The sequence below is a fragment of the Didymosphaeria variabile genome (genome assembly GCF_027946475.1).
Source record: "Didymosphaeria variabile strain IMI 356815 chromosome Unknown scaffold_7, whole genome shotgun sequence".
NCBI lineage: Eukaryota > Fungi > Ascomycota > Dothideomycetes > Pleosporales > Didymosphaeriaceae > Didymosphaeria > Didymosphaeria variabile.
In genome coordinates, this window is record NW_026611626.1 from 1,013,458 (window position 1) to 1,027,207 (window position 13,750).

Sequence of the window (13,750 nt, forward strand, 5' to 3'; positions counted from 1 at the left end):
TTTGGGTCGATTCAGGATAATCTATTCGAGATCCCACGTGCAGGCTACACCATCAATCCAGCTTTTAGGCGTTTTCCTTATAACCCGCCAGACCGTATCTACATCTTAGCTGATTTCGATGATCCCTTACTCTGGATTGTAATACTTTCTCCAGTTGTGATTCTCCTTGAATCCAAGCACCTCGCGAATCTTCCGATTACTCAACGGGGCCTCCCACTGTCCCATGTCACGCGTAATGGGCGTGTTCGGAGCAAACTGCTCCAGAAACTGTCGCGTGGGGAACGTCGCCGTGATGGTGTCGTTCGTCGCGTTGAAAACCTGAAAGCCTAGACCGTCTTTCTTGATGCACAGATCACAGATTTGACCCAGGTCTCTGGCGTCGATGTAAGACCACGCGTTCCGCTTCCGCACTTTGGGATCACTGATGTATCTGGGGAAATCCCGCGCATATTCGTGCGGCTCCACAACATTGCCAATGCGCAGTGCGTAGATGTCCGCATCGAATCTGCGAGCAAATCCTCGAGCTACGCGCTCACCGACGAGCTTGGAGATGGCGTAGGTATCCATTGGATTGACATCCTTGACGCATGCATAGTCAGCGCTCGGTCGGCTTGGATCTCATTCTGAGGTATGACTTACAGCTTCTTCGTCCAGAGGGAAAGATGTATAATCGAGATCGCCCTGACCAAAGCACACTTCGTAAGTGGTCTCGCTGGAGGCAATGATAATCTTCTTCACTCCTAGTTTACAAGCGGCTTCGATCACGTTGTAGGTCGATGTGGCGTTCCCCTTGAAGCACTCATTGTCTGGGACGAGCATGTTCCTGGCTACAAAAACGATATATTAGTATAGTCTATCGCTCCACTGCGCAGGGGCTATACGTACCATACGCGGCAAAATGTATGACTGCATCAGGCGGCCCAGGAATGCGAGGACCCTCGTATCCAGAGAAGTTGAAATGGGTCGTCAATGCATTGAAACACTGTCCACCTTTATGAAGGATTTTGCTTAGTCGAAAGGTCAACCTGTATTGTAGTCTGAGTACACTCACTATCTGTAAGATCCGTCTTGAGAGTGAAGACATTGGCCTCCTTGTCCGGAAAATCGGTAAGATCAATGTTCAGCACCTCATAGCCACGTTTAATGAGCTCAGGTATCGCATGTCGACCCGCTTTGCCAGAGCCGCCGGTGAACACAATGCGTGGTGCCATCTTTTGGGAGAAGGATCTCGTTAATCTTAGCGACGTTTTTAAAATAGAGTTGTTCATATAATGTTTGTCTGAACACAGCAAGGGATATATTTATACGGTCTCTCAAGCATATATAGCACTAACGATATTCAACTGCCGTCTTTGCCCATAGGTTGAAAACGCGGGGGATGTACGTCGATACTCCGCGGCTGGTAGAGGCTTGCCTCTTCTGCTAGTCCTAACGTCATCCTCGCTTATCGATTCTGTACTACCTCTGTCCGACCACCAATGATCCCAAGCATCAGCGGTCATCACCAGGAACTTTCGACGATTCGGCACCCTAGATCTTATCGCTCTCCTATGGTTGTATCTTCCTACCGATGACCACCGGTCGAATGCGACGGCTGTTCTCCTCATCTACGCGCGCAAACCTCCAAATCCCGTCCGCCTCCACCACCTGTTTGACCACACCGCGGCTGCTTGGCCTTAAGCAGTACCAAAGAACCATCACCGAGGTACGCGCCCGCCAGGCTTCCGTGTCGCGAACATGGTTCACGGCTTCCGCGACGTCTCTCCACGCGGAGAGTGGAGGTAATCGTCCACCGAACGAGCGCAATCTCAAACTTGGCAATAGTAAGTACATGTCATCCAATGTGTTTTTCAGAGCTTAGAGGCTGACGTTTGCAGCTATACGGATACTCCATGAACGACTTCCTACCCTATTAGTATCGCCGCTTCCTCAAGATATCCTTGCGCCGAATGTCAGCCTTCATCTATTTCCTTCGTCACATCCACATCTCCCTACAGTGAGCGGCAAGATTGCCTACACAGCCGCATTATGGACTGCGCCGATGGCATGGGGTCGTGTACCCGTAGTCGGCAATGTCAAGCTGAAGATATTATCAGAGCGCATGGTCAAGAATGGTTGCGCAGCAGACACACAGAACGAAAGGCTGATAGTCAAGTGGGAAACGTGTAAATCTGAGAAAGAGCATGGGCCAGTCAGTGAAGCAGTCGAGAAGATCACGAGCATCATCAGTCGCCCGCACAAGAAAGACGAGAAGTTTTCTGGTCTTTTCTTCTTCGAGTTCGATGAGGAGGGCAGACTTTCGAAGCACACAATCGAGCATGTGGAGGAGAACGGTCAATGGGACAAGACTGCGAAGGTCATCTCCGTCACCGACTGGTTACTAGGGCGTGCGTGGGGAAGACGCGAAGAACATGCGCCAAGCTTAGCATACGTGAAGAGCGCGAAGCCGAAGCAGGCGCATCCAGATCACGACTACCGGTGACAGTGTCGTCGAAAGTCTTCCCAGGTCTGGGCACCCTATGCGGTTGCATGATACATGTCCGAGGTTGACGTGGGGCTGTATACACGTGCTTTACGCCCTGGACCGGTTCTCCTCTCAGGACACGAACAATAACGGCCGCTGTACTCTTTTTTTCTTGTCCCATGGACATATGCCGTTTATTTCAGAGAAACACTCCACACATTTATCGCGCACGGTTCAATACCGCACGCTGCCGTGGTTTGGGCGTCACGATTACGTGTTCCGAGCATACATTGTCGGAAGCTTCTATGGCGCCCGTTGTACAAAATGTGTAACCATCGGGCCGTAGTTCACGGCCTTCTGTAGGATAGCATAGCAGCAATGAATCCCCATTCTCCCGGCGCAATCCGGATGCAGGTGCCACTCAAAGCAGTCTCGTGCATGCAGCAACGACGTGTGAATGGATGCTAGCAAGCCTAACGACTGCGCAAGCAAAGCTAGACGAGGAGTGAAGGGGCTTTGCGTTGCCAGGTGGTGCATGTGCGGACTGCACGTTTGATAGGTCAGTCTGGGTGGCTCGTGCTCCACCTTGACAGACAGCTAGATCCTGGGATGGACATCCATTGCTTTGCGCAGGTCGTGCATCTCCACAGTATCCATATCTAGACGAGCATCTGCGCGCGTGCGAGGGCTCTGTCATCTTCAGTCGTTGTAGACGAAACAAGTCTTACGAGCCGCCCCAGACCCTCAAGCAGGCGCACGTCTAGCTTCCCCACCCGCCATTGCACGGCGCCAAAGCTCCAGCCTCCTCCTCGTTGAATGCTCGCCATCACCAGAGCTCCACAGTCACCATGGCGGATCTCGCGGCCAACGGTGCCCTTGGTATGTTCATTGCATGATACCCTGTTCCAGCGCAAGCTAACGGCGGATACAGAGAGCAGTCTGAACCTCACGCCCGAGGAGAAGCGCGCTTTCCAGTACCTCTTCCAGCAGGCCGATACAGAAAAGCTCGGCGTCATAACCGGCGAGGTCGCCGTCAAGTTCTTCGAGCGCACGAAATTGCAGCCGGCAGTATTGGGCGAGATATGGCAGATCGCAGACACAGAGAACCGCGGTCTGTTGACGTCGGCGGGCTTCTGCCAGGTGTTGCGCTTGATCGGCCACTACCAGGCTGGCCGTGACCCCTCGCCAGAGCTTGCCTTTCAGCGTAATATGCCCTATCAATATGTACGCAAGCCAAGACACCACAAGCTAACCAACCTCCGCAGCCGCCCCTACGTTGCCCAAGTTCGAGGGCCTCTCCATCCCATCCGCTCCCGCTCCCGCAGCTCCCGTACCAGGCCCCTTCGCGCAACCACCTGCCAGCAACATCACGCCGCAGGTTAGCGGAGGAGGCCCGATCCGCGTGCCTCCGCTGTCGCCTGCCAAAGCGGCTGAGTATGCGGGGCTGTTTGAGAAGTCGGGTGCTTCCAATGGCCTTTTGTCCGGTAAGGGTCGTTACTTGTAAAATAGATTAGGACAAGCTGACCCAGCACTGCAGGCGAGAATGCGAAACAGATCTTCGAGAAGGCCAGGCTACCGAATGAGACGCTGGGGCGCATATGGAATCTAGCGGATACTGAACAGCGCGGCGCCCTAGGCGTGACAGAGTTCATCATTGCGATGCACCTCCTCGCCTCGTTCCGCACGGGTGCCATGAAGCAGGTTCCTACCACGTTGCCCGCTGGGCTGTACGAGGCTGCGGCACGCCGAGGGCCCGTTCCGCCCCCGTTGGGTCGTCAAGATCCCATTGCGCCTATTCCCCGGCAGTTCAGCGGACAAGGACCGCAACGTACTCACAGCCCTCTGCGCAATCAGTACAACACCCCGCCGCAGTCTGTGCAAGCGACGGGAAGCGACTGGGCCATCAGTCCGCAAGAGAAGACGTCGTACGATAACCTCTTTAACAAGGTCGATACTACAGGCCGTGGCTTCATAACTGGAGAGCAGGCGGTACATTTCTTTAGTGATTCTGGTCTTCCTGAAGATGTACTTGCTGGTATATGGGATCTTGCAGATATAAATTCCGAGGGCCAGCTCTCCAAGGACGAGTTTGCGGTTGCTATGTATCTCATCAGACAGCAGCGGAAACAAGACCGTACCCCGCTACCCACTACGTTACCTCCTCACCTAATCCCTCCGAGCATGCGGAATCAGGTCAGACAAGCACCGCTCGCGGTGCCGGAACCACCATCTGCAGCTCCGCAGCCTAAGTCCGCCGCAGACGACCTCTTTGGGCTCGATGCATTTTCTGCTCCTTCAGCACCTGCCCCTCTGCAGCTACAACAGACAACTGGTGGATCAGCGCCTTTCTCAAAACCTTTCGACAACGATCCGTTTGCAAGCAAGACCGCCTCTCCCACCTCACCCCAGCCATTCCAGCCCTCACCGCGCAATCCTGCTTCAACATTCAAGCCCTTTCTACCCACCTCTTCGTTTGGTCAGACACTCACTAGCCAATCTACTGGGGCCTCCGCGGGCTCCGGTCCGCCTAGGGGTCCACCCTCAGCCATGGACGATCTTCTAGGCGAGAGCGACCCCGAGATTAACAAGAAGCTGACTCAGGACTCCACCGAATTGGCCAACATGTCGAACCAGATGACCACCTTGAGGAATCAAATGCAAGAGGTGCAGAATAAGAGTCGCGCTACAGAAAGCGACCTCAACAGCGTGAGCAATCAAAAGCGCGAACTGGAGCTACGACTTTCCCAATTCAAGGCTGCGTACGAGAAGGAGGTGAAGGATGTGAAAGCCTTGGAAGACCGATTGGCATCCTCGAGAACCGAGACGCGGAAGCTCCAACAGGACCTCGCTATACTTGAAGGCACCCTCAAAGACCTCCAGAACCAACACCAGCAAGTTGGGACGGCTCTAGAAACAGACCAGCGCGAGAACAATAACCTAAAGGAGCGTATCAGGCAAGCCAACGCTGAGATCGGAAACTTGCGGCCCCAGCTTGATAAATTGAGAAACGATGCTAGGCAACAGAAGGGTATGGTAGCGATCAATAAGAAACAGCTTGCTACCAATGAAGGCGAGCGCGACAAGATCAAAAACGAGATGAACGATCTTAATAAGGCTGCGGAGGAGTACCGTGGTGCCCCTACAGGACCGACTTCGAACGTAGCAAGTCCTGCAGCATCCACCGCGAGCCACAACACTAACCCATTCTTCCGCAAGTCACCTCAGCCAACCGAGAATACCATGTCACCCTCTGGTTTCGCCCAAGCTGGTCCCCACAAAGACTTCGACAACGTCTTCGGTTCGTTCGGCTCCCCCCAGACCTCAGCTCCTCCAACTTCCTTCCGAGCGGACAGCCAAACTCAAGTGCCGACGTTCTCAGCTCCTTCTGGTCAGTCTGTCCGCTCCTCTGAGGGACCAGATGTGCCGACTCCGTCCACCTCCCCGCCGTTGTCGTCTTATCAAGAATCCCCTCGCGCCGGAGAGCTACCTGCACCCCCTGAATCACGTCAATTCGGATCCTCATTTCTCCCGCTGAGAAATGAAGTGCCCCGCTCAGACTCTTTCAGCTCGTCAGTCAAGGTGTCGGCCCCTGCGAGCCGGTATGGCGGACCTAGTGGAACAGGCAATGAAACGCCTACGATTTCAGCGGCCTCGCCTGCCGCAACGCCCGTACAAGACAAGCCTCCTACAGTAGAACGCACGCTTTCTTCTGAAACCCAGAAGACCGAGACTGACAACTTCAATCCCTCGCTTTTTGACCGTATCTCTACAGCTTCACCAGTGGCAAGCATCACGAGCGAGACGAAGTCTACTACCAGGGGTGAGGATCGGAAGGACACCTTCTCCGGCTTTGGTGGCCCTCTGCCTAGCAAAGATCTTCCCGGAGCGTTCCCCAGGGACACCAGCTCTCCGCTTCAGCAAATGCCTACTGGTGGTAGCAGCTTCAGCGAGCAGAGTAAGACCTATGGTCGTAGTGACCCGTTCTCGCCCCCAGCTAACGACCAGCCACGTCCTGGTCAGAAGGTTGATTTTGATGCTGCATTCGCTGGATTCGGTACGAGCCGCCAGAACACTGAGCCTACTGGAACGAATGGAGAATCGAACGGAGCAGCAAGAAAGTTCAATAAGGAGTTCCCTCCCATCGAGGATATAGGCCGCGACGATGACAGCGACAGCGCAAGCGAACAAGGCTTTGCTGACAACTTCACATCAGCCTCCCCTCAACAGCATCGTTCAAGTGTTGGACAAAACCAGGCTCCGCAGCCCAACACTGCTCCGGCCGGTGGTGACGTTTCTCACGACGACCTCTATGCGGCTCCGCCACCAACGACTCGCCTTGATTCGAGCGTAGGTGGACTGCCTTCCCCAACTGCGCAGAAGTCACCTCCTAGCTATGAATCTACCGTGAGCCCGCACCGAAGCGGTTCAAACCAGTTCCCGCCAGAGTTTGGAGGCCTTCTTCCTGCTAGAACTGATCCCACCTCACCAACCACGTCTCAATCTCCCGAGAAATCGTTTGCAACACCCGCGGGAGGGCATGGTGCTGCTCTCTTTGGCGGCTCTTCGGCTGCAAAGTCTACCACAACATCGCCACCTCCTGCGGATACCCCATCATCGACGGTGCCTTCAGACGCTTATCACTCAGCTGTCTCTCAGCCACCCAGTAGTGACATGACAGCTCAGGCCCAGCCCAAATCCGCTTTCAACGATGACTTTGACGCTGGGTTTGACGACCTGACCGATGCCAAAGAGGCAGATGATAAAACAGACGATGACCTATTCGCCTCACAACACCGCGAAGGATTCGATGAGTTCAACCCTGTCTTTGACTCACCAGCTGCATCCAAGGCCAATACTATGCAATCGCAGCAGACGCCCACAGGCAAAGCTCACAGCGGCGAAGACAGCTTCAGCGACTTTGAGCATCTTTCCAGGAGCTTTGGGCAACCGGCAGCACCCCAGCCAGCCTCTTCGTCTCAGGACTGGGACGCGATTTTCTCCAACATGGAGTCATCCCAGGATAAGGGTTCGTTGCAAGCGCCGAGCGATTTTAGCAAGTCGGTGTTCGACTCCCTTGATCGCGACGAAAGCGCTGGTTCCTCGAAGTCCCCCACGATGCCTCAACTGGGCCGCGCCATCAGCACTGGCACGGAACATGACGACCCCATTCTGAAGAAGTTGACGGGGATGGGATACTCCCGTGATGCTGCTTTAGGCGCTCTGGAGAAGTTTGACTACGACATAAACAAGGTATGTGAAGATGTGTTTTGACTACTAAGGCTCTTCTAACGCTCATAGGCTGCTGATTACTTGACAGCCTCGCACTAGCGATGTGTCGGTTCCGGAATGCGTACCTGGGCAGCGTCCAGCACGGGAGGAACATTGGATTGATTTGCGCTGTACGAATAATTGTCCACTGCATGGCTTGCGTCTACTACACAAACTGTTGGTCTCGACTAGTTCTTAGCGTTTGGTTTTGATTCTCTGGATGAGCATACTCAGCGCGCGCACATACACACAAGACGGCTGGTAGCACGCCATGGTGTCCAGCCGCCACTTCATCTATTGCTTGCTTGTCGCTTGGCATTCTTTTGGACATACTTGCGCGAGGCCTGGAGAGGACACTGATGACTTTCGCTCTGCACATACTTGGTAATAATCTATGGTAATTTTGTCTACGGGTGATCGGTCTACAAGGCCGTAATTCGTCCACTATGATGCACAAGGCTGGGGTAATGCCGAACCCGCGAGGGAGCACGTTGTGGCTGTGCGACGCACTCGCCACGATGACGCATGTGACGACGAAAGCACCTGCACCTGGGCATGCTATTGCAGCTACGCTAACCCCCGCTGTGCCCCTCCGGTTGACGTACGTCAGCTATATGATCGTTACAGGATTCTTATAACGGTGTCCTGTTGGTTCTCTGAATATAAGCTTTCATCCTCGCATCTCGGATTTAGCGACTGCATCTTGAGCGCCGGAACGATCCGTAACACCGTTGCGAGAGGAGTCTTGAAAGGAAACCAGTCGCAAGCCAAAGAATATGGCCGACTTTGCGCCTCCCTCGGTATGAGAGACCCATATTTCCGATAAGATGGGATCTGACTGACCATGTTAGGGACCACCGCCGCCCAAAGTTCCAGAAGGTTGGAAAGCCGTCTGGAACGAGCAGTACAGCGAGTACTTCTACGTCAACATTTACACCAAGAAGTCGCAATGGGACAGGCCCACCGAGCCCGTCTATCCACCCGGCGAAGCACCTCCCCACGGCGCGCCGCCCTCTTACTCCTCAGGACCCGGCGCAGCGCCCCGCACGTCCATGGAGAAGAGCCAGCTGGCCAGCAACAATCCCTACGGCCAGCAGCCAGATATCAGCGAAGACGAGCGTCTAGCGCGTAAGTTGCAAGAAGAAGAGCAGGCGCGCGCGAGGACGTCTGGCGAACACGGTGGCGCGGGCGCGGCGAGTGGTTATTATAGTTCCGCACCGGCCGGAGGCGCATATCCTAACCCAGGAGGCTCGTCATCTGCGGGTCTGAGGCCTGGTTATGGTGATTCGAGTACGCAGGATAAAGGCAAGAGTAGGAGTTTCTTGGGCAAGTTGATGGGCAAGGCGAGCGGTGGATCTAGCCACGCATACCCACAGCAAGGCGGGTATGGGGGCTATCCCCAACAGCAAGGCTATCCGCAGCAGGGGTATGGCGGTTACGGCGGTGGGTATGGACAACCTGGCTACGGCCAGCCTATGGGTGGTGGCTATGGAGGTTATGGAGGTGGAATGGGAGGAGGAATGTACGGTAGACCGCAGAAGTCCGGAGGTATGGGTGCAGGTGGTGCGGCCGCGTTAGGACTTGGTGGTGGACTTCTGGCTGGTGGTTTGATTGGAGAAGCCATGGGTGACGCTGGAGATGGGGGTGATGGGGGTGATGGTGGCGACATGGGCGGAGACATGGGAGGTGACATGGGTGGGGACATGGGCGGTGATATGGGCGGCGGCGACTTTTAAGCATCAATCGGGATGGGTTCGGAGTTTGCTTTGCTATTGTATGAGTTTATGTACATTTGCTTACTGTACCTCTTCGTCTACGTGGCGCTTGTAATAGAGGCGCCCAACGTGGATGTCAATATTCAGCTTGTACAATATGCTCTCTTCTACCCCTGGCTACAGATATCAAAGGCTGTTCAGACGTCGTTAGCGTTCTGTACAGCTGCTTCTGTAGTCTTCTCTCTACATTCGTTATACTTGTGTCAATATTCGTCTCGTTGTTTATGTGTGGCAATGCAATCGTTGCGATAACTCACGTTACGTCATCCCTGCATCTGCAACTAAAAACACCGACCCTCAAGGTACCGTCGCTTTGCGAACGCCACATAACAGTCTCATGCTCAGACCTTCATCACGCCTTTTGAATACCATGGCTACAGAGCAACGGAAGCGAAACATTGTGATCATCGGTGCGTTGCCCTCTACTCGCCCCCACGCCTAGACCTGACCATCGCAGCGCTAACGAAATATCAGGTGGTGGAATCATAGGGTCAACAACAGCCTATTTCCTTTCGCATCATCCAAATTTCAACAGAGAAAGAGATAGCATAACTTTACTGGAAGCTACAAAAATTGCTGGTGGCGCGTCCGGAAAAGCAGGCGGTCTTCTCGCTCTCTGGGCATACCCATCTTGCATCGTTCCGCTTTCCTACAAACTGCACCAAGAGCTAGCAGAAAAACATGGAGGTGTAGATCGATGGGGCTACCGCGCTGTGCACTGCGGGCAAATAGACATGTACGGCATCCTGCACAAGAACAAGGCTCCTTCTTCCATGGACAAAGACAGATTGGATTATGTATCTTTGCAAAAACGGAGCGAAAAGGCGCTTGGTCTGCTGAGGGCGGCGGGCGTACCGAAAGAGCTGGATTGGGTGGCGGCAGATGGCCTCAGAGCGTATGATGAGATGGGCACGCCATCTACAACAGCTCAGGTGCATCCGTACCAGTTCACGACTAGTATGGCCTCTCTAGCCGAAGAGCAGGGCGTAAACATCATCTACGGCAGCGCTACAAACATCGACCAGGACGCAGGAGCCGTCAAGTCAGTGACCTACAGGCCGAAAGACGGGTCCGAAGAAAAGACGCTGGACGCAGACACCATAATCCTGACTGCAGGTCCGTGGACAAAAACTATCTGGCCTGATGCTCCTATCTCAGCTCTCCGCGCGCACTCCGTAACGATAAGACCGAGTCGCCCCGTCTCCGCGTACTGCCTCTTCACATCCATCGACCTTCCGCGTGGAAACACGCGCAAATCCAAGACAGTAACACCCGAGATCTACGCCCGTCCCAACAACGAAGTCTACGCCTGCGGTGAAGGCGACACACTGATCCCCTTGCCTACCTCGTCAGACCTGGTCGAAGTCGACGAGTCGAGATGTCAGGACATCGTAGATGAAGTCACGTCTATATCCGAGGAGCTGAGAGACGGTGAAGTTACGGCAAAACAGGCGTGCTATTTGCCTAATGTTAGCCGAGGAGGCGGTCCGATGATCGGAGAGACGAAGGTTAGGGGCTTGTTGATGGGTGCGGGGCATACGTGCTGGGGCATTCAGAATGCACCTGGCACAGCGAAGTGTCTTAGTGAGCTTGTGTGGGAGGGAAAGGTGAAGATTGCGAATTTGAGTAGCTTGGATCCGAAGAAGTACATGTAAAGAGGAAATGCAGGGTAAATAGTATCGTCATGTAATTAGGCCTCAGGTAGTCCCAGGGCTTATTTGATAGAGTACAATGACACAATGCACGGTATTGTACCACAACCGAACCGTAGAGTGATTTTGTCATCTAGAAAAGCACACCCTTGACTTGTTCGATGTTCTTAACGTTGATGTTCCGGATCATGAACACCCACACCAACGACAAGCTCATGATCGCCGTACCAGCGATCAGCATCTTCTGCTGAGAGTATCCGTACGCCTGCTGAATCCCAATTCTAGCGGGCGAACCCCATGCATAGCTGAGCTGTACATCAAGACTGCCGTAGATATCCTCAAGACTAGCCTGCGCATCCTCGGGCAGATAGCGAGTCAGAGCCTGGCTGAATGTGTTCGTCCAGATAGCGCCTGAGATGGTGTTACCCACAGCTCCACCGATGGTCCCGATGACGTTCAGGAGCGCAAGGACGGCGGCAACGTGCTGGTGATCTGCGGCTGCGAGGACGGCGAGTTGTTGACAGATGATCATGACGCTGCCGCCGACTGAGATGAATATCTGGCACATGACCAGATATCCAATATAGGAATTAGGGCGTCGGAAGTAGATCATCAAGCCTTGCGCGAAGATGTAGAGCGGGACACCGATCCAAAGAAGGTACTTGAAGTAGCCGAACCTGCGGATGAGGAATCCGACCCCGAGCAGCAGTACGCCGGACACCACGTCGAAAGTGGACGTCACGTAACCTGCTTCACTGATGGAAAGGTCATTGACAACCTGCAGGAAGGAGCTGAAGTAGGAAGCCCAGCAGTAGTACGCAATCTGGTAGTTGAAGGAAAGGAGGCATGCGCCTGCGACAGTTCGATTCATCAGGAGATTGGCGGTCAAGAACGGGTAAGGTGCGAGGAACGCCTCCCAGCAGCCAAACATGATCAGGATGATGAATCCGACAACAATCATAGCAATGATGTAGCCGCTGGACCAGCCGTTGGGCGCTGAGTCGGCAAGAGAAAAGGGTAGCAAAAAGACGACGAGGCCAGCGACGAATAGGAAGCAGCCAAGTGCTAGACGCATGATTAGCAGAGACTACTATTAGCAGCGAAGAAAAGCCTTACCGTCGAGCTCCTTAGTGTAGTGCCAGATGCTCTGCAGCATTGTCCTCTGTGTCTCGCGCTTGATGACTCGACCCTCCCTCTTCGCTTTGCGCAGGTTCAACTTGAGTACGATGAACATAGGCAGCGCAACGCAGGGCAAGATGATCGAGAAAGCTCCGAAGCCCCAGCGCCACCCGATGTTTTCGTAGAAGCCTTCGCTTGCCTTTGGTCCAGCGAATGCGATGATGATATAAGGAGAGCTCGTAAAAGCGAAAGCCAGACCTCGATTGCGGAGATGCGAGGCGTCACTGGTGATGACATCGATGGAGTAGATGACACCGGCGAAACCAATGGAGTAGAAAACTTGCGCCGCACAGAAGATAGCAAGAGTGCTTGCACAAGCCATCAAGACGAGGCCGAGCGTTGCGAAACCGATCATCAGCGCAAAGCCCTCTGCACGGCCCCAGATATCCAAGATCTTAGCCATGGGGATATACGTTGCTGCACTCATACATGATGAAATGATGGAGATGACGGTCAGAAGGGAGTGTTCTTCCCACTCGCTCGTGACGTACGGGGTGAGGTTGCTGAGAATCGATGACTGGAAACCATTGACGAAGTACAAGAGCCACATACTGTTCTCTGGTCAGACAAACGTTACTCTTCATAGATAAACTTGCAAACGCACTTGATGAAGATCCAGATGAGGGATCCCTTCGACCAGGTAAGGGTGATGCCCTCGACCATGCGAACACCACGCTGGGCATCTTCGTTTGGCTGCTGAGCCTTCCATTCAGCGATGTCGTCCGGTTCGACCTGGGCTTCGACTTCGTCATGCTTGGGCTGCTCTGTAACTTCAATAGACTCTGGGGCAACAGTTACATCCTCGGTGGCCGTCCGACGGAAGGTTGGTCGAAGTTTGGATAGCGAAGGCATGGTGAACACCTCCCAATAAGCTCAAATGAAATAGACCAGGGTCTGCAGATTGAAGTGGACGCGTTCCCATCTATATATTGCGTAAGGCCACCCCATGTTGCAAGGATTTTATACTTGTGTCCCCGTAGACGGCAGCTAGCCGTTCTGGAGCCATCATCACCCGAGTTTCGGGACGCCAGAAAAACCATCGTCGTGGTTGCGAGCCACGATTATTGGGATGGAGGCTTCGCGAGCAACGCTTGGGCGAGTCAAGCGGTCTCTCACAAAGCTTGTCGTTGTGTGTTAACCAAGATGGGAACGGGTTTAGGTAAAAAGTCGGGTGCTCGATCAGATAAGGACTTAGCGCGGGATTAGTCGTATGATCAGATTAGATTCTGGCTTGTGATGGGGCAAAGATCCGGATGTTCCATCTGATTAGATGGCGGCTGTCGTGTTTGCTCCACTTCTAGCCCCAGCATGCATCCGAGTTTTCGGACCTGAGCCCAGAGTCGACCAGCCTTGCGCTCGAGTCATGAAATCGGCACGTATGGCCCGTGGTTGTACGAATTTTGTACATACGG

General features: G+C 53.9%; 6 protein-coding genes across 6 annotated transcripts; 4 read left to right on the forward strand and 2 right to left on the reverse strand.

The window, feature by feature from the left end:
* Positions 1 to 126: 126 nt before the first annotated feature.
* On the reverse strand, positions 127 to 1,268 carry N0V89_009469 (uncharacterized protein; the record flags this gene model as incomplete). Its single annotated transcript, XM_056218220.1, has 4 exons — positions 127 to 579; positions 640 to 827; positions 886 to 990; positions 1,052 to 1,268. The coding sequence occupies 4 exons, from the start codon at positions 1,266 to 1,268 to the stop codon at positions 127 to 129; spliced, it is 963 nt and encodes a 320-aa protein (XP_056067485.1).
* Positions 1,269 to 1,585: 317 nt separating this feature from the next.
* On the forward strand, positions 1,586 to 2,482 carry N0V89_009470 (uncharacterized protein; the record flags this gene model as incomplete). The annotated part of the gene is made up of 2 exons (XM_056218221.1): positions 1,586 to 1,823; positions 1,878 to 2,482. 2 exons carry the CDS (start codon positions 1,586 to 1,588, stop codon positions 2,480 to 2,482), a joined length of 843 nt encoding a protein of 280 aa, XP_056067486.1.
* Positions 2,483 to 3,312: 830 nt separating this feature from the next.
* Positions 3,313 to 7,792, forward strand: N0V89_009471 (uncharacterized protein; the record flags this gene model as incomplete). Its single annotated transcript, XM_056218222.1, has 5 exons — positions 3,313 to 3,343; positions 3,396 to 3,668; positions 3,730 to 3,948; positions 4,002 to 7,714; positions 7,763 to 7,792. The coding sequence occupies 5 exons, from the start codon at positions 3,313 to 3,315 to the stop codon at positions 7,790 to 7,792; spliced, it is 4,266 nt and encodes a 1,421-aa protein (XP_056067487.1).
* Positions 7,793 to 8,508: 716 nt separating this feature from the next.
* WWM1 (WW domain-containing protein wwm1) lies at positions 8,509 to 9,468 on the forward strand (the record flags this gene model as incomplete). Its single annotated transcript, XM_056218223.1, has 2 exons — positions 8,509 to 8,532; positions 8,584 to 9,468. 2 exons carry the CDS (start codon positions 8,509 to 8,511, stop codon positions 9,466 to 9,468), a joined length of 909 nt encoding a protein of 302 aa, XP_056067488.1.
* Positions 9,469 to 9,877: 409 nt separating this feature from the next.
* N0V89_009473 (uncharacterized protein) lies at positions 9,878 to 11,162 on the forward strand (the record flags this gene model as incomplete). Its single annotated transcript, XM_056218224.1, has 2 exons — positions 9,878 to 9,917; positions 9,982 to 11,162. The coding sequence occupies 2 exons, from the start codon at positions 9,878 to 9,880 to the stop codon at positions 11,160 to 11,162; spliced, it is 1,221 nt and encodes a 406-aa protein (XP_056067489.1).
* A 130-nt stretch (positions 11,163 to 11,292) lies between these two features.
* On the reverse strand, positions 11,293 to 13,190 carry N0V89_009474 (uncharacterized protein; the record flags this gene model as incomplete). Its single annotated transcript, XM_056218225.1, has 3 exons — positions 11,293 to 12,224; positions 12,276 to 12,889; positions 12,943 to 13,190. The coding sequence occupies 3 exons, from the start codon at positions 13,188 to 13,190 to the stop codon at positions 11,293 to 11,295; spliced, it is 1,794 nt and encodes a 597-aa protein (XP_056067490.1).
* Between the last annotated feature and the right edge of the window lie 560 nt (positions 13,191 to 13,750).